This window comes from Protopterus annectens, chromosome 8.part0 (assembly GCF_019279795.1).
Source record: "Protopterus annectens isolate FY-2018-M chromosome 8.part0, PAN1.0, whole genome shotgun sequence".
NCBI classification, from domain to species: Eukaryota; Metazoa; Chordata; order Ceratodontiformes; family Protopteridae; genus Protopterus; species Protopterus annectens.
The window spans coordinates 416540655-416567107 of record NC_056741.1 but is presented as its reverse complement, the minus strand read 5'-3'; the positions used below and the strand labels follow the sequence as shown (position 1 = coordinate 416567107).

General features: G+C 36.7%; 1 protein-coding gene across 1 annotated transcript in view; it reads right to left on the bottom strand.

The window, feature by feature from the left end:
• RORC (RAR related orphan receptor C) overlaps positions 1 to 26453 on the bottom strand; it is a 2019495-nt gene that overhangs the window by 764967 nt on the left and 1228075 nt on the right. Inside the window, 1 exon segment of the mRNA XM_044079934.1 lies at positions 18937 to 18966. Coding sequence (XP_043935869.1) covers positions 18937 to 18966 — 30 coding nt within the window.

Below are 26453 nucleotides of genomic sequence, written 5' to 3'. Positions count from 1 at the left end.
GCTAGTGTTTTTACTCCTGAGCATACGGTTTCTTAGGTGAAAAGCTTCTGGATACATTCCCTTTATCTGCAAGCATTAAACTACTAGAGCCAAACCATAGTATCCATTTGCATCATATAATGTATCCTCTGATGTCACCATACAACCTCTGCACTTTCAGAAACATGGATGGCATCCAACTCACAACAGTCCAAAATTTGGCTGTACAAAACTGCATTGAACCCAGGGGTTAATTTTCATCTATCATTTTAATAATTCCTCCATACTAAAGCCATGTTTCTCTAGTCTATGCACAGTCGCTCCATTTTCCCTATGTTCTTCATTGTTCATGGCTCTCCGTTTCCTGTCTTAGCAAGCCACCAGCTTGCTACAGGAAGCAGAAGTAAAAAGTAGGGTAAGTTCCCCGGTATCCTAGCCAAATCTCCCCTAGCAGTATAAATGCCACCTTGGGTGTCCCCCCGAAAAGAGAATACTAGCATAGTGGGACTATCCTGATCAACAAATAACAGATAGACAGATAGATAGAATAATAGACACACAGATAGAGACAGATACTTCAGATATTCCCCGAACTCTGTAACTCTCTATGCATATTAATATTACATTTAGTGTCAGATATTTCCATTATCAGCCTGGGGTTTACTAAGAACAAACTCACTGTATCAGTGCAAAAACTGTTCTGTGCTTTTTTCTTCAAAACACAAATTGAAGGATATCAATTCATTAAGCAAAAAATGACTCAGAGATACAAACCTATAAATATTTAGAGTATTCTTATATTCCACTCTGTCATGTACCTCTTAGACCGAACTAATTACAGGCAAAGCCACCAGTCAGTTAAAAGCTTGCTACAGACATATCAAACCATCATGCCCCCATATAAAGGCATGCTCTTGTCATCAAAATGTTAATCACCCAGGGAGAATATGTACTCTCCATAATTGCAATAAACTTGTTTTAACACTGCAACCACTCAGAATATCATCAATAAAATTTGTAAGTTCACTAACTTATCTCCAAAACAGAAACATTGCTGCTTAACCCTAGAAAGGGGTAAGTGGCTACCTATACATGCCACTGTCAGTGTTCACAGTTAAGCTTACATGCAGCCATTACCATCATACTCTGGCAAATGCACTACACATAAAGGTATCCTCGTGTAATCACAGAGAATTATGGATATGACACAGTAACAAGGTTTGATTCCCTTAGCCTCCATTTCCCTACAAGTCACTTATTAAGCAGTACTTCTAGGCTAAGCCTGAATGAAAGCCCATGAGGATCTGTGATTTATCCCATTTAATAAATACAAATTCATAAATAACCAATTACAAATCTCTCAGAGTCTAGCTCCCCCAGTTCAGACAGTTTATATGAGAAATAAGCTCCAGTAAAATAGTTCCTGCACACTAGAATCACTTATCCAGAGGAACTGGAACACAGACTATCCAGAATTTAGGAGGAACATTAACTACCTAGAAGAAAACTACAAATGCTGTTGTCTTCATGGCAATGGCTAACATAATTGATACAGATAACATCTTTACAATTGTTTCCTAGTAATCCAACCTCATCAACTATTTGTGTTTACGTTAACTGTTTGTACATATATGAGTAAATATTTATTACCTATGTAAATATTTAAATGTTTTAATTGCATACCATGATTTCATTACCATTAGAAAATGTATGCAAGATAACAAAGTCTCTTCTCATTATGTAATATATCTTGTAGGTAATACCGCAAAAGAGGTCAAACTGTATATATCAAACTACTGCTTTTATGAATATGACATGTAAAACCCTGTTTTAGTCTTGCATGTCATGCATTTGGTATGCAATGTCTGTATAACAGACTTCAAACAGAACGCATCAAACAGCCAGTATTCCGAGTGTCAAAGACTGTACATGTGAAACTGCTAATATTTCAAGTGAAAACTCTCACTGTTATTTGTAATTGCTTTTTTACTGTGTTATGGTTAAAAATGGTCTGTGGACTAGCTCATCTACCCAGACAGCAAATTAATGAAATCAATCAATAAATAAATAAAAGCTAGATGAAACTGAAATTTTCTGCTTGTATGTCAGAACACTTGGAAGTAACAAATACTGGTACAGTGATGACGAGATAGGTCAAAACATTTCTGTGGCTGTATTTTTATTACATTATTAAGCAGCTTGCCATTGCTATCATACTGTAATGCATTCGCAACATTTTACTGGTTGCCATCTTTTAGTTTTTTTATGGCTGAAGTCCTATTAAAAATTCCAGAGTGGAAGACCATCCAAGAAACTAACCAAATATATGCACAGTTGAAGAGCTAATCAGTATTCAAAACACAGGAAATTACAAGTACCGATGTGACCAAAAACATACCCAGGAATTCATGAAAGGCTCTTGCACAAGACGTAAGTCTCACAACAAACAGATCTATCCAGTGCAACATGCCCACTTGTGATTCAGGAACATGCTAGCCCTGATGAGGTTGGACCTCATTATTGGCCATTTGTATGTTTCCTGAACTGCAGGCACTTCCGCAACATGCACATCATGGCTGAGCTGCACACTGCAGTAGCACCCTGCTGCTCATGAAGGCAGTGGAATCCCACTGTAGTCACTCTCTCACACACAATCATGAACACACAGACACACATACACATTACAGTCCCTGTACATACCCTCCCAAAGTTCCCCCCACCCCCATAAAACTTTAGTGCCATTATGGTGTGCACTACTTAGGCCCTGGTGGTCCAGTGCCCCCCCATCTGAGCCTTGTTACAATGTCGGTGCTGTTATGGCACTTTAAAGAGTCTGTCTTGGTGGTCTAGTGGTTCCCTGTACCATTGCTGTTTGTTTTATGGATATGTAGGTGGCCCATCGGGGTGGAGTCCGACAATGCCATCTATGCCAGACATAGATCTCCCCTCAACAACCATTAGGAAACAGAATGCAGGGACAGCGCCTTGAGGCAGTCTGCATAGTGCATGTTACATATGCCCTGTATTCTTTTACTGAGGGACCTCTGTGGACATTCCAATTGTTGGATGAGCCTGGTTAGGTGCATACCAAAGGGGGCACTGAACTCAATGAAGGTCTAATGAATGTTGACTACTGGGTCAACTCTTAGGGGTGTGTTGACAATATTATGGCTACCATGGGTGGATAACTTCCCAAAGGATACTATTATGCATTTTTTGGCATTTAATTTAAGTCCACGGCTCTGACAAAGTTACTTGTCTGTGTCAGTCCTTCCCGGAGAACATTAGTGTCTGTGAGAGATTCTATGACCATTCCTAACTTGCAAATTTGGTCAGCCACAGGCCCTTGACATTGGGCTTGACTTTAGAGAAGTAAATGTCAAAAAGGACCAATCCAAGGACTCATCCCTGAGGGACTCCGCTAGTGACTGGCCTCTTTTGTAGAGGTGGACTCTCCAATTTTAACTTCCTGGGTCCTGACTTTGAGACAGCTGGCTATCTACTAGGTGAAATAAGGGTTTATACCTAGCCTCTTGAGTTTATCAACAAGGCCCAAGTGGAGTACTGTGTCAAATGCCTTAGCCAGGTCAAAGAAGGGAATGTGAACCATTTTGCCCTCATCCATTGCTTTGGTGACTTTCTCAAATAGGTCTACCAGTTTGAATAGGCTCCCTTTGATGAAACCAAACTGGGTTGGATACAGTGATTGGGTTTTTGTTATGTCATTATTGATCACTTCTATGATATTTTTTTCCATGGCTTTGCATATGACACAAGTGAGACTTATGAGGCTGTAGTTGCCAGGATCTGTAGACAGCTCACCTTTGAGCAGAGGTATGATTGTTACAGTTCTCCATTTGTGAGGCACAAAGCCTGTTTGGAAGCTATGGTTAAACAGTGATTTCAGAGAATCTGATAGGTCATATGTTATACCTCCCAACTATACCGAATTTCTCGTTTTTTACCGAGTTTTGGGGTCCAAATAATGGGGTGCCACGATTTCTGAGTGGCACACCTTCATTTCTGATTTTTTTCCTACTTTTGTTTTAATTTTTTTTCTTTCACTTTTTCAGCTGACGTCATCACGTGCGCGATGACTTCAGCTCCATCAGCCTGTCGGAAGTCAGCTCAAGGCTCACATGCACACATTTCCAGCTGGTTAACTGTCTGTTCAAATGGAGTTCAAGCACGAACGGGAAGGATTCCTAGCTTGATTGCTTCTTGGGAAGGAATTGCTGCTGCAAGCATGGGCAGGAAATGACTAAGAATGGGTACTGTAGATTTATTTTATATTTTTAGCTCATGAACGAACTGTGCTTGCTTTTTCTGTCTGGTGAACGGAGTAGAGATGAGTTATTTCTGCAGCATTTTTCCTGCAACAGATCTGTTTAAATGTAGTTCACTCTCTGCGAACGGGAGTTTAGTGGAGTTATTTCTGTGCTTGCTTTTTCTGCTTGGTGAACGGAATTTTGCAACAGAGGAGTTATTTCAGAGCTTGCTTACGGGAGTTTAAGCGTGGGTACTAGTGGGTATTCTTATCTGCAATGGAGTAAGGTATTTTTAGCTCCATTTACTAAGCGAGTTATTTAAGCAACGGAGTTTAAGGTATTTTCTTTTAGGCAGATTTTTGTGTGCGTGTATGTGTGTGTGTGAGTGTGTGAGAGAGAGAGAGATTGTCTGGAATGTTTGGCTCATACATACTTTTAGTCTGTTCCTCATTAAATTATTGTTTTCTGGCAAATCCAATGAGAACTGAATTCACTAAATAATCATAGCCATTTAAGTTTCAGTCTTCCTGTCTTTCAGGAAATGCATGGTTGGTTACACAAAACATTTTATACTAGCAAACAACTTTTCTATGATCATACAAGTAATGTTTAAAATGTGTCCCTGGTTTGGGGCTTTTGTCCCCTTCCCAATAAATGTTGGCTATTTCCAGATTTCTTATGCTGCATAGGTCTTCAGGGGGAGAGAAGTATAGTGCTGCTTACAGTAAGTGTGTTTTTGTTGTTAGTAGTACGACGGGTAGAATACTTGCTTTTGATATAGAAGGCTGTGGGTTCTACTCCCACAGCATGTAGATTGCTGATACTGTACTCTGTATTTTGCAGTCCAGAGAATGTCCTCTTTGGCAGAGATAGCTAGTAATTATGGACCTGTTATCAGTTTGCCATGATGCCATCCATTCCCTGTTGTAATATTACTAGCTTATTTTTTTTATGCAACATAGGCAACTTATATCTCAAGGGCAACAGATGAAACCATGAAATATTAAGTTGTTTGCTAGCAGCAACCTCTTCATTAGTTACATATCTCCTTAATGTGGAATTATGTGACTTTTACTTCTGCAGAGATTGTGCATATTTACTGATACTGGTGGATTGTAGATGTTACTCAGACTTTTATGATGGAAATGTTCTGAAATGGGCAGTTTATTCAAATATTGGTTCATGCATTTTGTTTCATTGCTTACTGTAAAATGTTCAAAACAATAAATTTAAAACTCGCTGTAACAATTATACACAGAATATAATGTATTACTGTCAGGAAGGTGTATCAAAGAACATGTTTTGTGTGCAAGGGGGCCTATGATTTGAAAACAGCCCAAAGCTAATCTTTATCCACCACTGGCCAGATGCATTTTCTTTGAATGTGGGTTTCAATGCTGTTTCAATGAATGTGAGTTTCAAGGGCAGAGAAGTTATAATGCTATGTCTATTTTCATTGTGAGACTGTATTGCTTTGTTTAGCAGAGGTCTAGTAGTGTATATGCTATAAAATGTAAAATAAAAATTTTAAATTAATTCAAATAAACATTGTAGAAGGAAAGCAGTATGCACATTATAGTGTTTATGGTAAACAGGGCAAAATAACCAGGTAATGGGACATTGGAATGGCTGCAGGGGGACTCTGGTGCCATATTTTGGTTATCTGCCGCTGTGGCGACCCCTAACGGGAACAGCCGAAAGAAGATGATGATGAAGTTCTTCGGTTTGTGTTTGAATGTTGGTATCCCACAATTCCATTGGAGTGGTTCGGGTTACCTAATTATGTATGCAAATTATATGTTAACCAGTGTACAGATTTGTACCTATTTTCAGGGCCGGCCTTAGCTGAAATGGCGCCCTAGGCGAAGTACTGCTCTGGCGCCCCTTAAGACTCACCCACACCATATTCAAACCACACCCCTATTTGAGCCACACCCACATATTGGCCACTCCCACAAACCCCACTCCAGTTCTTTCAATGTTTAAATGCATGAACAACCAGTCAATGTGACACCTTAAGACTGCAATTGAAGGCTGAATGCTCCCTAATAAACCTGCTTGATCTGTTGCTAGTATAGAGTTTCTCTACAGACATGAAAGACAGTATTAACATTTTTGCAAGGTGCATTGATGTTTGTGTAGCAGTTCTTATTTGTAGTGTAACATCAACTCTACATTAACACATTACTATATACCCTGATGTGATTCTGTACTCAGTGGCATCTCGCTTACTCAGAGGTGATCTCTGCCTGACTTACAAAGCCATGTCCAACTCAGAATTGATGGACATGCTCCACCTAAAATCACCCAAATCACTGTGAGCCACGTGCTCTGAGCTAAACCTTGCCACAACACTAAATAGAACAAGCTGGAGGGATAGATTCCTGTCAGAGACTTCCCATGCTTTGGAACAAAATTCCTAACTACATTAGGCAGAGCACCTCACTAACAGTCAAGAAAAACCTTGAAGAGTGGATGATTAACAGAAAATACACCCCTGGGATCACTTCATTGGCTCTGCTTGACAGAAGCTCAGTTAATCAGTGGGGTGGCAAAAGCAGACACTCTGGCTATGCCCTTGGGCATATGAACGTATGATTATAAAACACTAGGCTACTGGCATGGAGACCCTAAAGCCTAGCCAAGAATTTCACTCATGTTCACACAAAGTCAGCACCTGTTTTCCCTGTCCAGCAGCAGGGACACAGGTGGGTTCCCAGGGGTGTATTTTCTGTTTCCCATCCAGTTGCCTGGATTCCTCTTAAAGAAGGGCTAGTGAGAACAAGGAGCATGTTCTAGAGGCTATAAACTCTTGTTTCAAAAAGATTAAGTAGATACCACTGTACTCTCCTCACATGCAGTGTCCTTGCAGTTAGTACTTAGTGTTGAAACAGAAAAGTCTGGCAACTAGGCTTCCCCTGAAACCAAGTCCATCAAGAAAGCCTTTTGCAGTTAGAATCCCTACATTTGTCTGAAGAAAAAATTGAAAGAGCAAGATAAACAGGAAGCAAAGAGTTTGTTGAACAGCAAGGTAGAAGCATAATGGTGTTACTCCCGACAAGCACCCAACTGAACATAGAAGTGTTAACAAATGTTAATGTAAAACATTGTGATTCACTTTTTCAAACCTTTTACAACAAAAAAACATTGTAATGTAGTATACACAAATAAATCTACACTTGTTAAATATTAGCATGGAGATGAACCAAAGGTTCACAACCTGATGCAGTTAATCTATTTGCCAAATAAGCAAGCCTGCAGCTCTGTACTCTTAAATCTTTATGATTTACTTTAAAATACAAGAATGACGTGTTTTATAATTACTCCATTATAAAAACTGAAAACATGTGCTGGGAGCATTTCTGTATCAATTAAAAAAGAATACATCATAACTGCTTGCAATACAGAGTTCCATAATACTGACAGTAAAGGCACCAAAAAGAAAACCAACATAAATCTCAATGCCTTTCTATCTCTAGCTGTATGTCAAAGACATGCATCTGGAGCATTTCTCCCCAGGCAACTGAAAACTGGTCTCATGCCAAGTTGGACCATGTATAAACAAAGGTTTAAAAACAAAATCACCTCTATATATACACACACACCTATATATATATATATATATATATATATACATACACACACACACCTATATATATATATATATATATATATATATATATATATATATATATATATATATATATATATACATACATACACACACACACCTATATATATATATATATATATATATATATATATACATATATATATATATATATATATATATATATATATACATATATACACACACACACACACACACACACCTCTATATACACACACACCTCTATATACACACACACCTCTATATACACACACACACACACACACACACACACACACACACACCTCTATACACACACACACACACACACACACACACACACACCTCTATATACACACACACACACACACACACACACCTCTATATACACACACACACACACACACACACACACCTCTATATATACACACACACACACACACACACACACACACACACACACACACACCTATATATACACACACACACACACACACACACACACACACCTCTATATATACACATACACCTATATATACACACACACACACACCTATATATACACACACACACTTATATATATATACACACACACACCTCTATATACACCTCTAGTGCCCAACAAGCAGTGTAGGAAACACTGAAAAGGATTAACCATTGAGGAAAGGAAATGGGGATGAAGTGAAAGCAAACTGCAGTACCTATTACATCCATCTATACCTATCCATCCATCCATATGATGGACTGCTTTGTATTCTGTGTTACAGCATGTGAAAATTCAGTAAATCCATACTCTGGAATCAAAATCATCATAGCATATGGAAATTACACACTTTTCATTAAGTCTCACTTCATTTAGCAAGTACAAGTACCAATTTCAAGTGTGATACAAGACTGCATGGCTAACTCAATCAAAATCTACTAAAAGATCCATCCAACTGCATGTAACTTTTGCAGACCAGCAAAGCTTTCAAACACGGAGAATAAAAGTTACCAACTACTTTGGCAGTGACTTGAGGTATCAGGTAAAAGGCATAAGTTTTCTATTAAAGCACATAAAACTAAATCAAACATTCAATGCCCTTAGTTTGGTCATACATTCAGCATACAATTACTGCTGATTAAAACAGACATGAAACATGAGCAGGAAGACTGGGGTCAGCATGCATTTTAATTCCAAATTGTAGATTTTGCCTAGAACTGTTATATTATGCACTCATATGTATAATGGAAAAAAAACAGATACACATCAGTTTAACATTTTCAGTTACTAGTCAAAATAAACTGCTAACAAAATAGTACCTGCTACACGAAAAGTGGAAACTTTTTAAACAGTCTGCTTTTAGAGCAAAATTCACTGTTATAAGTTTAAATACTGCCGCTTAAAATTCTTCTACAGTCCTTTCTGACTCAAAAGATCGAACTACCGTACAGGATAAATATTTGAACCACAATTTTTGCATACACATTCTACATAACAAATATAGAAAATTATATACCAGTGACAGCAGAATCCAAGCTAGTCTCATGTAAACCATTAACTCATGACTCTACTAGTTAAACTTATTTTCCACAGCATGTAACAAATGAATCACTATATTACAAGATTCCTCCTCTAGAAAACTGTAAGGAAGAGAAAGGAAATGTACTCATACTTCTAGTGATCTCTTTTTTGATAACACTGTTATGCCCCCTAGAAGATATATCACTCTGGCCCACTTATTTCACATACCTCAGGATCCCCAGCTCAGCTCAGCAGTCCAAATTCACTCTCTCCACTAAACCCTAACTTCCCTGTCGCAGACCAGTGAAAAGTGTGATCTTGGCCACTTAAGTCTTTTTTATACTACTTGCTATACAAGCATAATGCACATCCAAGTTAAAAATATAAATGCTAACATTTAAAACATTTTAACAAACATCTGTGTGAAATGTTAACACTTTTATCTGCCTCATGCTTAAAACAGTGGTTTAACAATAAATCGAATGAGAATGATTTATTAAACACTACAGAACAAACCACTGGTGTGACCCATTAACTTTGATGCACTGCATTCCCTAAACATCTGGGCAGGAAACAAGTTGCCAGCCAGGAACGCTACACACAGTAATCACAATGAACTCTTCTCAGCACTGAAAAAAAAGGTATAAATAAATCGCTATCCAAACATTTCCCTTTCATAACAAATATTCTTCTCCTGGTCGGTGGTTTGGTTACATTCCTCTCCAACCAGTAAGATTAAAGTAAAGAAACTGCTATGTGAGAAAAAGTAGTACACAGAGCTTCCACACTGACAAACAGCAGGACTGTGCCACTTGGGAAGACTTAAGCACGCACACAGTTCTTTTCCAGATGTACAAAGAGCCTATCAGCATTAGTACATTGACCAGTACGAGAAACTGCCCACAGAACAACCTGATGAGTGTCACACTCTCGATGTTGTCTATGAGGTAGGTTCTATACTACCATGGAGAAGAGAATGGCAGCTGCGGCCAGCACCACCTTCAGCTCCAGGGAAAGCTTTTTCAAAATGGAGATGGTTTTCATATTCCCCGAGACATTCCCTTCCCACCAGACCCAGACTGAAATGGCCGTTCTCACTTTACCAGCTCGGCAGCTCCAGACAAGAGTTTCACATCAAGCCGGTCTATTTTGAGCAAAAATGCACTTAGGAGTGGGCAGATTACTGTAATCCCCTCTGCTCTCTCTACCCTAGGTAGCTAAAGCTTCGACACGACATAAACTAAATTTGTGGACCTAGAATGCCTTTACAGACAAATTTAAGCTAGTACAGGCTGCAGCATCAACTTACCTTATCAAGCAGCAAGTGGTGAAGAAAATTGATAAAAATAAAATAAATCCACTGTTGGAAGCCCGTGAGGTGACTGGTGAAGCAAACCAGGCCGCCGATGATCCACCACATCGTCCAGGAAGCAAAACGTCACTAATACAAAAGCATCACCGATTGAATGCTTTAAATAATGCTGGACAACAACAGCCACTAGGAGACTCATACATCACGCGGTGGGGGGGGATGGAAGAACAACATAGGGAGGGGGGCGTTCTATGCTGTGTGCTCGTGTCGTCGGTCGTGGGGGGAGGGCGCAATGCTACTGTGTACAAACAGGCATCGGGCGCAATGTAAAAAGTTCAAGAAAGTTTATTTTTTTATTTTTGGTTTGTTTTGCGATTTTGCGCCCCTTATGAGGCCGACCTGTACGGCGCCCTAGGCGGTTGCCTAGTTCGCCTATGCCTAAGGCCGGCCATGCCTATTTTTCATGGGCTTTGTCCAGATTTTTGATGTTTTCAGGTTGAGAGGTATGTATGTTATGCTATTTAGAAGGCATCCTTGGATATTGTCTGGGCCCATCAATGCAGTCTTCTTGGCCTTAGAGAGAGAGCATTGAGGACCTGTTGCCTAGTGACAGTAGGGAAGTTATATTTATTAGTAAAGTTGTTGCCAGTATGTCACTTTACAGTGTATCCTCCTGATCCTCAAAGTACTGGTGTTGCCTGTATGGCATATTTAAACTTTCTCAAACACAAAGCTTTCAGGTACAAGACCCTTTCTCAATGATAGACACAGGTACATTAAAATCAGACATTAAATACACGCCCAACACATCACGTGACCCGCAGCCATGGTCATGTGACTAATACATTAAAATAATTACATTACTTATAATTTTAAGACATAAACAAGTAAAATTAGATAAAATTCATACATACATATATTTGCTTACTTTTGTGTACTTATATTTACATGCACATATTTTGAAATTTTGAAATTTTGATGTTTCCTTAAAACCTGTTCTAATAAAAATACAACACACTAAGTTAAAGTAATATAGGTAATGTATTTGCATATATATATGTGCATGTAAATATAAGTACACAAAAGTAAGCAAATATATGTATGTATGAATTTTATCTAATTTTACTTGTTTATGTCTTAAAATTATAAGTAATGTAATTATTTTAATGTATTAGTCACATGACCATGGCTGTGGGTCACGTGATGTGTTGGGCGTGTATTTAATGTCTGATTTTAATGTACCTGTGTCTATCATTGAGAAAGGGTCTTGTACCTGAAAGCTTTGTGTTTGATAAAGGTGTGTTTTTTACCTCGTTGTGCTTTGTACTTTTGACTCTGCAGCAGTATATATTTGATATTTAAACTTTCTGCCTGCTATCCAGTGGTTCCCTCTCACTCTCTGATCCCTGTTTTGATACCGGTGCTATTATGGCACTTTTACAGTAAGCCCTGGTGTCTAGTGGTCCCCCCACCACCACATTCATGTTCAGCAGTTGAATACAGCCCTTTGGCCAATCTCGTTACCTTGACATGGTGGAGACGACTATGCTGATCTGCTCTTTCTTGAACTACTCAGCCATGTAGATGGATTCCTGGGGGTGGTTTTGGAGAGAGTAAGCTCATGGCTTATTAACATATGCCTCTCTCACCAGAATGTCTCATTAGCATTCAGCTCAGCCACATGGTCAGCCCTTTATGGTGCGTGCTGCATGTCTTCATGTTGGAGGACCATGTAGCACACTGTAAGGATGCTTGCTGAATACAAAACATGTACTGTGATGTGTATACCGCTGTATATATGCTTCAATACATTTATGAATCCAAGCCAAATACTGTTTGATATAAAAGCTTACAACATACATAGTGTAAATTTAAATATAATTTAAATGATCAATAAAGCGTAACGCATGCCACACCAAAGCATATTTATAAACCATACATGTATTCATAATTAGGAAAATGGTTATAATATTAAGTGTTATATATATTTAAATTTGCTAATATGTAGCTACAGATGAGAAGAGTCAGAATAAAAACTTCATGTAGGCTAGCTGCACATGTATAGCATTTGTGTCATTTTTAAACATCCTAATGAACATCCAAATATTACATTACTTATCTCTTTTGCATCAGACAGTCTAAAAGCTTCTAGACTTTTATTTTTGAACCTGATCTGTAAATTGGGTGTGAATATTTTAATGTTCTTATCAAATATAAAAGATTTACATATGGTGAAATTCTGATAGGGAGCCATGTAACTGGTATGAGGATTACCTCAGTGAAGCCGAGATGATCTAATGTTTTTAGGCAGATGCTACCTGGGCCCGGATAGTACTGCAGCTTACTGAAAGGTTATTGTCATAGCAAGGCGTGATGCTTTTAGTCAGACACTTTATGTTAATGACAGAAAACTTCATCATGGTGAGAGGAATGAATTTCAAGAGCACAATATAGAGATTAATGTTCTTCTTAGGTGGTGTGTTTTGCTAAAAACACCGGTGAATGTTAACAGATGACAAGTTCTTTCACAAAAGACATTCTGCTACACAGATACTCTGTATGACCTTCTGATATTATTTCCTGTTTGAGTCACACAGGGGTACATGCCCTTTTGATCTTGTAAAACACATTGCTATATTCAGAGACAGCAGGGAAAAATAAAAGGGAAGAAGGGTTCGACTTTAGCACAGTTTACTCGTGACTCTGCTGTGGTGGTGGAAACTCTGGTGTGAAGCCAAGAGCAAGCTTAGGGTCAAGCTGAAGGATCATGGTATACATATTAAAAATAAATGTCCTGAAAGGGTAACTGACACTGATTCAGCATGTGTAAAGGCTATGATTTTAGGACAGATGAAATGTGGCATCGGGAATAGAAAGGGCACAAAGAATTGCTTCTACATGAAAAATAATTTGTTAGTATGGAAATACAATACCCTGTATTCAGAAGGTGGAAACAATGACATTAATTAGAAATTTGCCTGGATCCATGGTGCAGAAGGATGGAGCCTAACTGTGACCCAGATGACCAGAATTTAACCTGCAGCACCATCACTGTAAGGGACAGCCAAGGAAGACAAATGAGTGAAGGGGTTTGGCCCACTCGCCTCTCCTGAGTGAAAAGGGTTGGAAAGGGATATATGGCCTCAGGGGTGCACTGTGATGGTATGATTCTTCTGGCAGACAGTGGGAAAACACTCCTTCTGTGCTTTAGGGTTGGTTTGAGGGGCCACTTGATGACATCATCACTAGTGGAAAAGTGAAACATTCAGAAAGACAGTCCATTGCACACCCTTCCTTGCACTGCTGAAAAACTGCATTGATGCAGGGCAGTAAAAATAAGAAAAAAACTCAAACCTTCCTAATGGCTGTCTACATAATGACCCCTATCTGCTGACTCAGCTTCTGATACACAAGGTGAGGTGCACCCTGTTTTCCATATCAGCAGAAAGCTAAACAATGCAGAGAGGAGATATTCTGCCATATAATATGCCTCTTTACAAAGTAGGCCTTTTATAGGTTCATTGGTAAGTACTAGGCTAGCTGCCGCTGTGGGCCATTTTAAACCTACAAATTTCCCTTTTGTTGCTTTCATTAACCCATCCAGTTTACTTATAGACTGGTCTTACTCATCCCACGTTTGATAAATATATATTACCCCTAGCGTGAATAACCCGAATCATACCATAGATAATTTGAGGGGCCCCATGTATGGGATAAAGTATTTATGAGCTTCCTCTATCCATTAGTACTACAGGGTGCAGTATTGGGGTATATTTTCTATTACCATTTCATAAATCCAAGCTGCACTTGAATTGGACAGGGATGAGTTGTTTTAAGTGGATAGTGACTCTGTTCCAAAGCAGTGGTATCCTCTGCAAAATACACCTGTCCCTCCAAACTGTTTTGTTGATGTTGCAGAAAAGGTTTAGATCCCTAGACCAACTATTTCTGATGACATTTGACTTGCTGATGTATAGCAGGTCCATCAGTATTGGGTCAGGGGATGCCTTGTTTGCCGGACTAAAGTCATCTCTTAACAGTCTGTAGGGTACTGAGTATAATGATAAAGCTTTTGGTCAGTCCATGAAGGACATATTGTTTAAGCCTATTATCCTTTTATGCTTCTCCCATACTAATTAATCTAAACAAAGGTGACTTAAGCTAATCAACTGCTACAACAAAATTGCAAAGTTTGCCACCAACTCAGCCTTCAGGAGCCATCACTGTCTAGCCCTCAGACTATTATTCTGGCTGGAACTACCAAACTTACTTACCTTTAACCAACTTACAACCGCCCACCAAATCCAATACTACCCCGAAAAAAACAAGCCCTACAAGGCCTACTAAATCACTATACAAACAAGTGAAATAAGATCCATCAACAAAGCGCTCATTGAAGTAACTAAAAGCAGGAATAGCTCAGTGACTCCCTCTCCTCCCCTACTGTTGTTAAAATATGGAATACCCTTCCTCTGGATATCAGGATCTTATACAGTAAGCGAAAGTTTAAAAAACATCTTTGGTCACACTTAGCCAGCTCTTAGAAATGTAACTGCACAGACTCAGGATAAGCCTCTACCAAAGCAAATACGATACCTTAGTCCACACTCACTCCCTACTATCCTAACACATATATCCCTACTATCCTATTCCTATTACATCCTTCTAGTCAAGCTCTTCCCAAAATGTACTAACCACTGACTTCTACTACTGTATCTTCATCTCATAGGGTGCTGTGCAGCATAGACCCAGGAATACACTCAGAATCTCCCAAAGTCTACACTGGCACTATACCAAATACTTATTCCTACACTAATATCTGTTTGTAATACCCACCTATTTGCACTGTAAATTTCCGTATAACAGCTATATCCATTTTAGTGTTCTCTCCTCAACTTTACACATATCGTCTTTAATCACACTGGTTTATTTCAACTGAGCTAGTAATGTAATGTATTGTAACTCTACTGTTTGTATCTCAATGGAGCTTTTCTCCCTGGGCCTATGCTGAAAATGGGCTTCTTGCCCAGTCGGACTCTCACAGTAAACAAATGTAAAATAAATAAAATAAAAATAACAGCTTAAAGGTGTGGTGATGCGTGCTACTGTAGCTTTTGGTGGGATGGTGGCAAATTCAATATTTATGAAAGATGATTTTTTCAACAGCATGGTTTTTATTATAAGAGATTTGTTGATGATTTATTTTTTTGTCAGTGATGGAACACCTAATGAGGTGGAGATTTTTGTAAAAAAACTTAATAGTACAACTGAATTTTAACTTTTGTTTTAGGACATTTCTAACTCAAGTAGATAACACATTTGACAGTAAAATTTATCTCAAAGAGTGTTTTGCTAACAGCTATTTACATTATTTTAGTGCCCATCCATGTTTTCATTAAAAATAATATACCAAGAGGACAGATGATAAGGGCATCTAGATTAATTACTGATGAACTCATATCTCATGAAGCCTTGTTAGACTTAATTAGCATGTTTTGGGAAAGGGGTTATAATAAGGCTAAATTGGATGCTACAGCAAAAGAAGTAAAAAGAAACAGGAAAGATTTGTTTCCTCCAATATTGTTACCAGGTTTTTCAGATAATATCAGTGAGACTAGGGAGAATACCAAGTATAATAATGCATTTGTCTTACAAATGAATGTAGATAGTTCAGATATTAGAAATATTATCTCAGAGAATCAGAAGGTTTTAAAAAGTAATTCAGAATTAGCTACAACAGTTAACACTAGACTGTATTTTTGTTTATAGGAAAACTAAAACTATTAAACAATGTTTAGAAAATGAGCGTACTAAAGTGGTAAGGCTGCCTAAGGGCATGTTCAAATGCGGATGTAAATACATATATATATATATATTAGAAGGGCCAAATATTGATCTACTATCTTATGAGAGATAAATTAAGATTTTGGAGCATGTAAACTGTAGTACTGCTGAAGCTGTATACATTGCTTTGTGTTCACAGTGTAATAATGCCTTCAATGTTGGTATGACAACCTGTAAGTTAGTTAGTTACACGCATTAAGGAACATTTATATTCTATAAAAAAATAAGGATAAAGGAAATACTTTATACAAATACACTTTGTCTTGCCATTTTTTATTGTATTTTACTATTTTAGAGTGTGCAAGTTTAGATTCTAGGGGTGGAAATTACAGGAATTGTTTAGAAATGCAGGAGACTTTGTGGTAGATTAAACTGCACTCTGACAAATTTCTTGGACTCAATGAAGTGATTAACATCACATGTTTTTCATGTAATGATAATTTTATTAGATAATTGTTAGTTTTTATTGGTTTATTGTACAATTAATGGCAGTTGACTGTTGGATATGTATTTAAAATCAGAAAGTTTTTTATGTATATTATTCTGAAGAATTCCCTTGTGGATGAAAGCGCTTAATACATTTTCTCATTTTTCTAGTGGTGCCTTGTTTTGTATGCTTTTGTTTTTTAATCCGTCTGTGTTTTATAGTTGGTTTATGTTATTAGACACAAAATATTGCCCCAGATAGTAAGGTACTCAACTTGTGGGTAACTGACATAATAAAGTTCATCTGATCACAGCTGCCAGATAGTATGGACAGGTCTATATTAAAACGACGAACGTTTACTTACCCGGATGCCTAAACGTCGACCCATCTTCATCGAACCATGAAAACATCGATCGTTCAGAAGCACAAAAGCAGAAACATCGAATCATCATTGTTGGTCTTCTGCGGTACAGCTCTGTAAGGTAAGTGCATGACAGTTACGGACCTTAGGGTTAGGGTGCGGGTTAAGGTTAGTGCACAGATGGTAATGTATGTTAGATTTAGTGTAGGGTTTTGTTAAGTGTATGTGTGTGGATTATTTAGTTTGTTTGGGTTTAGCTTTTTAAGGTAAGTGTGCGATAGTTACGGACCTTAGGATTAGGGTGTGGGTTAAAAGCATACATGGTGGTATATGTAAGATTTAGTGTAGGGTTAGAAGTAGGGTTTAGTTTAGGGTTTGAAGAAGTGTTTTGGTTAGTGTATGTATGTGGTTTATTTAGTTTGTTTGTGTAGGTAGTGTGTAGCGGGCGGTGGGGTGGGACAAGTATGACAGTTCGACTTTTTGAATTTCGTGGTTTAGGGCGTTCGGTGTATATGCGGTTCGCAGAATAAGTGTCGATGTTTAGGTATTCGGGTAAGTAAACTTTTGATTTTATAATATAGACCCAGTATGGACAACTTGCAAAAGCTAATATAACTTAGCCTGAGGTGCAGCACAGACAGGCTTTGGCTGCCCCCATAAATAAATGGTTACTTGAGTCCCTTAATCCCAGTTTATCCTAACAGGCTGAAGTAAACAAGTGGTGACATTTTGTGTCTTAATATAATAAACTACATTCTACCTAAAAAGGCAAAAGCTCCCTACCTGCACTCGAAACAACACAAACGCACACATACCTCATATAGTACAAATACAAGCAAGCTAAATAAATGGACAAGAACTCTCACCCATACACATGCACATAACAGTGCCTATATACACATGCAAAGTCTTACCTAAGTAGGGCATACATTACCTATATACAAACCAACATCTCTGATAAGCCACAGAAATTCATAAAGCTTTATAAAAGATGGATATAAACACACACATACATTTGCCCACAGTACGAATAAGAGGGAAGGCTTTCCCAGAATCGGTAGACATGGCTGTAATTAGAACTACAGGAAGGAAAAGATGTGGAAATACTGACTGCAAGAGCAACTCTTTGGTTAATATGGACCTGGAATGATAAGTGAAATAGCAAACAGATTAGACTGAGCTGGTGTATATAGCAAGGGAATAACAGTGTAACGTGGTAATAAAAGACTATGCAGAGGTAAATGAGACAACAGGCTATTTATAGGGAGATGCTGATAAAAACAGTGAATGGATTGGCAGTGAATGCAAGTGAATAGTGATCTTGTCTTATGCATTTAGCTTCTAATAACACCTATAATTAAACAGTAAATCAGAAGTGAGGTGTACATGCCAAGGGTTGCCTAAAATGAGGTTGTGTAAAGGATTCAGTAGTATTCATATTAATTTAGAGACTTTTAACAATACAGTGAAGGCAAAATCAATAAGATTTGTTAGAGTTCCAACTGTCTGCTAAATGCATGGTAGACCTGCACAGCACACTTCCTTTAAAATGAAATGCACACATATATTGCACAAAATGTATTTTACTGCTACAACCATTAATAATGTGGTTTAATTTAAAAAGTACTTACACATATGAGCCTTCTTGCCAGCAGCTTGACCTGTAAAAGAATAATTAGGAAAAATGCATCAGTGGCATGCACCCTAACTAGTTACACCATCACTTTGAAAACACATTGCTAGTATGTTAAAAGAACACAAGTATTTGACCTTGCCAAAAACCTCAGAAACATACCAGGGACAAGCAGCTCCTGTAAAAAGGCTGCCTCACTCATAACTGAGAATAGCTCTACCAACATTCAGTCACTAATATTTTTTTTCACTTTTATATTTCAAATTCCCTACATTGCCTGGTAATCTAGGGACACATGCATCCTGCAGAGCTATGTTAAATGGAAACCCTGTTATTGTAGGGAAAGATCCTATACATACTTGAAAATCCTAAGTACTCCAGAATATTCCATTTCACCTAAGGTCTCAAAGAGATGCAATTCATGCTCCAGCATGTAATATGAATTAAAACCTGTCCACTAATAAATGAGCTCTTAACTGCTTCCCCCCTCCCATTGCACTGTTTTTCTCAGTCCTTCAGCAATATACATCAGTAGATCCAATCTGCAGATTTCTACTTTTTTTCTCAAATCCCTGTCATCTGGTTTTCAAAAAGGCATTATCCTGGACACTGAACTGAATGTTAATCAGACACTCCCAAACAGTAACTAGACACAAAGGTTAGTACATGGCCTTTGTGATCAGTGGTCTTTTACAATCATGCCACAGATGAGGTTATGGTTAGAAGCATTTAGCAACAAAGGGGTCAAAGTCAACTTTAAGGAGGATACCAAATCAAATGGCAATGCACATATTCTCTGGTCCATGGGTGCACTGGGGGCAGGACCTAATAAGATTACCATACTTGGAAATCTATAATGTTTGACATGAATAGATGGGAACAGCTAAATCTATCACTTTTATCAAAAGCTGCAATAATTAAAATGAATATTCTTCCAAAATTTATATATCAATTCAATTCTTCGGATCAGATAATTCACAAATCTTTTTTCGAAAAGGTAAATAAAGAATTATCAAAATTTATGTGGTTTCCCAAATCGGTTAGGATCTCCTATTCTAGATTGTCAATTACTAAAGATAAGGGAGGTTTGGGATTACCAAATTTTTACCTATATTATCTAATTGTTTCAGCAAATAAGCTATTAACTATATCTAACTTTAATAGTAGTAATTCAGTACCCAATATGGGTTAGGTTGTGGTACCATTATATTTTATCTAAAAATTTATTTAAACATGAAGCACCTGTAAATAAACACAAGATTAATGCTTTTCAGAATTTATTAAAAATCTGCAATCTTCAACCACTTCATTTAAATCCGAATATAATGTTAGATAACTCTCCATTTAATCTAACAAATTATCCTCTTAAAAGTTAAAAGTTTGGGACATCTTGAAATATAAAGACTTGTCACTAGCAAATCGTAAGATTCTAAAATAAAGTTTGATTTCATAAAGCTCACGGAACTTGATCTTAATAATTTAAAAATGATAATTAAAACATTATCATCATCAGTGAAAATGTTATCAAAGTCCTATAAACTGATAAACAAATTAACATTAGACCATAATTGTCTTTTCTCAAATACCTGGTTGAATCACAATTCTCAAATAACTGAGAATCAAAACTTAATTTACTCCATTTAAGAAACTGATCTACACTCAATTAATGATTAGCAATAACGCTTATCATACTCCATATAAATTAAATAAATTTAATGCCAGTAAATCTCCATTGTGCACATGTTGCTCCTTTCCCCAAGCTGACCTTTTACATATCCTGTGGTATTGTCATTTTTCTCATAAACTTTGGACCTCTTTGAAGGTAAGACTGCAGAGAATGGGGTATCATAAATCTACGCTGTCATGGGAATTTGCTATACTTCATATACCGTTAGTTCATCTTTCCAAACTGGATACTCATGCACTTATTTTCATTTGTTCACTTATAAAACTTTATATTACTCAAAATTGGCTTGATCGTACTAAATTAAACTGGGATACTTTTCAAAAAATGGCTTACCTATATATTGATGCACAAAAAAACTTGGTTAAGAGTCCAATAAAAATGATTTTAAAAAATAGAGTGTTGGGGAAGTTTTAAGTATTATAAATAATTAATACCTTCTAGAGTTTTTTTTTGCTTTTCTCCTGGTCTTGATTATTAGCTCTTTTATTTTGTTAACCATACTTTATTTACATAAATGTGTATAATGTCTAAATTTACCACTGATTTTATGGTTACCGATTGTACATAGTGTATATATTGGGATTTGTTATTTAATGTTCTTTTTTAACTCCAACAAGAGTTGCACTTTGTTTTATCAAATTGTTAATCTTTACACAATTCCTAAATGTAATGTTTATAAATCAATAAAAAGTTTTTTGAGAAAAAAAAGATTACCATACTTAGATGAACAGTCTGAATTAGAGGGTTCATTTCACACTTTAATATCTGACAGACTCAGAAAATTAATCTGCATTGTTTTTAAATCTGGGATAGAGAATTGTACACTTTATGTGGTTCAAAACTTTTAGCATGTTATTCAGACACAATACTACAACATAATCTATATCATTTGTACTACATCTCTAAGATACAGCTTCCAATAGTTCAAAGAAATAATATAACACATAACCACACGTTAAAGATACTGCACCTTTGTCTAATGCTAAGAACTCCTTGAATCATGATAATTTGAAAACAGCAAATATATAGTTCACAATTGCCAAGATTCCAGAAATCTAAAACTTTATGTAATTTATTGTATAACATATTCTGCAGTAACACAGCATTTTTCCATCCAAAGTTTTCAGCATAATTGTTCTGTACTGTGAAGGACTGGCTAGACTGCCAGGCCTTTAGCAAAAACATAATGTATTCTTACTCTTTGCATAAAACGTGTACATCATACAGATAGTGTATAAACAGGGTGGCAATAAATAGACATGAAGTAAGTTAAGAGGACATTCTGGCTTCCCTTACAGCAGTTAAGGGTACAGGTTTCACAACTGCAACTTCCATGGTGATGACAGATACCTTAGATAAAAAACATGTGAGAGCTCCACCATAAGCAATGTTTCTCCATTTCTTCTTCAGGGTGACGGTCTGGGAAAACATCTAAGAAACTAATTTTTATATACATACATCCTCAGAGACAAAGAATCACCAATGATTATTACTTAAGACAAAAGTCCCAAACAGCTCTTACTTACTACTCAGATCCATTTAGGATCACCGTTGGTAGTTTTATACCTCTCAACTGTCCAGATTTTCATAGAATATATAGATTTTTGCTTCATATTTTTTGTTTTCTTCCTCATAAAATTTGTTGTTTTCTGGCAAATCAGAGATAATTGAATTCACTAAATAATATCAGGCATTTGAGTTTCAGACTTCATATCCTTCAGAAAATGCATGGCAACAGAAAACCCTTTATTCTAGCAACTTTCTAAATTTGTAAATGGAATGTCTAAAACTTTTCCATATTTTTGGCTTTGTCCAGATTTCTTGTGCTAACAGGTTAAGAGGTATAATGCATATACTTCTCCATATGCACAACCTTTCAAATTTGCATTTTAACAAGCATCTGTTTCTGAGTCCTTCAAATAAACCCTGGCTTCAAATCTGGTAGGGTAAGTCAAACATGGATCTTTACTTATAACACAAGGTATCCATATAACAGGAAACAACAGTCTTCAAAATCCACCATACAAATAATCATGAAATAATCAAAGAAAATTACATGGCTGTATAAATTCCCAGCAGTACCCTACCTTGCAATTTGTGTAAAAAAGAGGTGTAATATAAAGATTAAATAAGTGAGGGGAGATGAGACATCCTTTCCTCACACCGTTACTGATAAAGATAGGGAACAAATACATTTTGTTAATATATAACAACATTGATGGCTTCTGATATAAAATACAAATGGAATTAAAAAAACTTTAGAAAATTTGAATTACTCGAATACTGCAAATAAGATGGGAATAAAAACCCTGTCAAAAACATTAACATCACCCAATTAGAAAGCCACTAATGGAGGTGTCCTAGTATATTTAAATTTAATAAGAGTGGAGAAGGTGAGAATTTGGTCTGTTGTGTGTCGACTCTTAACAAATCCAGATTGATGTTCGGACATGATATATGGTAACACTTGTTAAAGTCTCTTAGCATATATTACAGCAAAGTTTTCATATCAATATTTATAAGAGCTAGGGCCTGTAGTTAGTGGTTAGGGTAATATGGCTCTGTAATACCATTTTCAATAATATAGTTAAAGAGATAATAAAGAATTTTTGAGTTTAATGAATTGAAACAATTTTGTTGGGTTTCTTGGATAGTTATTGATTTGGCTAAAAATCATGTTGCTCTAGATTAAAACTGGGAAACCTAAGTAGGTTTAAATACCATTCTACTTCATTTAGCTTATGTTTTAAAGAAGGGTTATTTATATATATATATATATATATATATATATATATATGTGTGTGTGTGTGTGTGTGTGTGTGTGTGTGTGTGTGTGTGTGTATGATAAAAAGGTCTCATAGAAGGCAATTAGGATTTCTTGTCTGAGGTAAGTTTTTGTTGTTCTCCTACATTTCTTCAAAATCTTTTGAAAGATGTGGATTGTTAGTAGTCTAGCTAGAAACTTAGAAGGGAGTTGTACCTACTCTGTATAGGCTGTTAGGATTATATTTTCATAGCACGATCATTACTGCATGCAGAATAAGTATAATTCTTGATGCTTAGATTTGATCTGTCCTTCCAGTAGAGATTCTAGCAAGTGAATAAGTAGGTTTTATAAATCATTGTGTCCTTTAAGGTTATTTTCCCTTTGTTTATTTTTCTTATTAATGTATGCAGCATTACTGATTAGGATACCCCAAATTTGCACTTAAAGTGATGCCTGTTTAACAATTAATTTTATATCTTCTAAGTTGATATGATCATAGAATTTTTCAGCAGCTCTTAAATTTCAGATTTGATTTCTTCAGTCTCTAAAATTTGTGGATTAAAATTCCAGTTGTTATGATGTGTGAGATTTGAGTACATTGTATTTAGATTAACATGTAATTTTATTTTTAAATGATATAAGATTGTACAAGGTTCTATTATCAGGACAACCAGTCCCCCAATAGTAAGTTAGAAATTAATAAAAAAATAATCAGTACTAGAAAAGGGCTTGTTATACGGTGAATATTGTGTAAATTAAGGACTGCATGGGTTTGCAAATCTAAACAGGTCAGAAAGATAAAATCTGTTTTTTTTTTTTTTGTTTTGCTTTTTAATCTAGTATTAATACGGCTGAATTAATTGAGTTAGAGCTGAGGTTTTTTTCTGTCAGTATGGGGATCTGTGGATGAGTTTCAGTCTCTACTTAGTATATATTCAAAGCAATGGGTAAAAGCATAACAGTACACAATGCATACCTCAACCTGGAAAAAGCTTTTGACACAAATTACCACTCAGGCATTGGAGAAAAGCTAAATAAACTGGGAAAAAGTCTTATGTCACCCAATGCATTTCCAAAAGGTTCACAAAAAGGACGCAGAAAATCAAAATAGGGGAAGTTACCTCCACAAACAGATTGGCCACCAGCAGAGTCCCCCAGGGTTCTGTGCTGGGACCTCTCATGTTTGGTATCAACATGCTCTACATGGACTGACTCAAAAGCCTGTCCCTATACTCTGTACCCTACAGACTGCTAAGAGGTGACTTGTGTCTGGTATACAAGGCATCCTCCTACCCAGTACTGATGGATGTACTGCCCATCAGCAAGTCAAATGGCATCATAAATACTCAGTATAGGGATCAAAACTTCTTCTGTGATATCAATAGAACAGTTTAGAAGGACAGCTATAACTTGCAGAGGACACAGCTGCTCTGGAACAGACTCCCCATCCACATAAAACAAAGTTCATTCCTGTCCATATTCAAGCAAAACTTTGATCTATGGATGGAAAACAAAAAGCTTACCCCAGGACTGCTCCCTGTAGTAGTAATGGATATAGGCAGCCCCTAAATGCTTTTTCCCATGCATGGGTCCCCTCAAATTATCTATGGTATGATCCCAGTTATTCTCATTGGGAGTAATATATAATTATTGACCACGAGATGGGAAAGGCCAATCTATTATCACATGGGATAGGTTAATTAGAGCACAAAGAACGGCTTAAAATGGCCCATAAGGGCAGCTAGCCTAGTATTTAGCTATACTCCTGTATAATAATATTCTTTTAAGCTAGATAATAAGTTGAGGATCTTTATAACAAACCTAGTTGGTCATAATAAGGGGCATACAGTTTGAAAACACAACTGGTTTGAGCAAAAATTTGAAATTACCTATGAAATAATACCAGCTGTCATATTTATCAGCTACTGAGTCCACGTTTATTCCATTAATAATTCTTAGCTATGATTTCATAGCTATGATTGCCACTCCACTTTGTTTTATAGCATTACCTGATGCAGTAATATGTCTACTCCATTTCTTGTTTTTAATACTGTCCCATTGTAAACAACCACAGATAAAACCAGTAATGTAAAGAAAGCGAACACTGGCCAGTGAAACTGGATACAAAGTTTAATTAGCGCTTGTTACACTTGACATTTTCAGATTAAAACAGGAATTATTCATACATCACTTCCTTTTATAGCCAGGCTAAGTCACATGTCATTAAAGCAAAATGCACCAAAAATTCGCTGCTGTTTTAGTTGTTATTATACATAGTTAAATGTCATCTTATAAAATGCATTAAAACCATACTTCTTTATTTACATATTGCATATAGCCGTCAGCCCCATCCCAAAATTAAAATAAATTGCAATCCAAAATATATTTCCACAAAAATAAATCATGTACTTAAAATAAGCAAATGTTGCTGTGTTGCCACAGGAATACACGTGTGCCCTCCCCCTAAAAATAAAGTCCAACTTTTAATTTTAAATAACTGGAGAGAGAAACAACATCATTTAGTCCAGATGGGTTAGTGGCATCCACCCTAACTTTCCATATGAATTCTTTGAATTCTAGAAACAATTCCTTCAGTCTCCCCCCTACTATCAGATACTACTTGATCAATGGCTACAAATTTAAACTTGTGATCTGGGTTCAAGATAGTATGTACAGCCAATACATTCTTTTCATTACCCTTCCTGATCTCATAAATATGTTGGTAAATACGAACTTTAAACGCTTTCTTAGTCTTCCCTATGTAAAAACTTTCACAGCCTTGACATAGGAAGACATGTACAGTGTGTACTGTTACCGTTCAACTTGAAATTTAGTTCAACTGGACCATAGCTTGGAATAAAAACTTTTTCTGTTTCTAATACATTGGCATATTGGTTACAGTGTCCACATTTTAACATCTTACCTTTCTTATAGTTTTTATTCCCCTCTTTATTTCTTTCCAACAAATCTTTGACATGTGCATCTTTTTTGTATATGACACATGGTCTATCACCAACATTTTAAAGACCTATTTGTCACTTTTAAATATAAGCCAATTCTT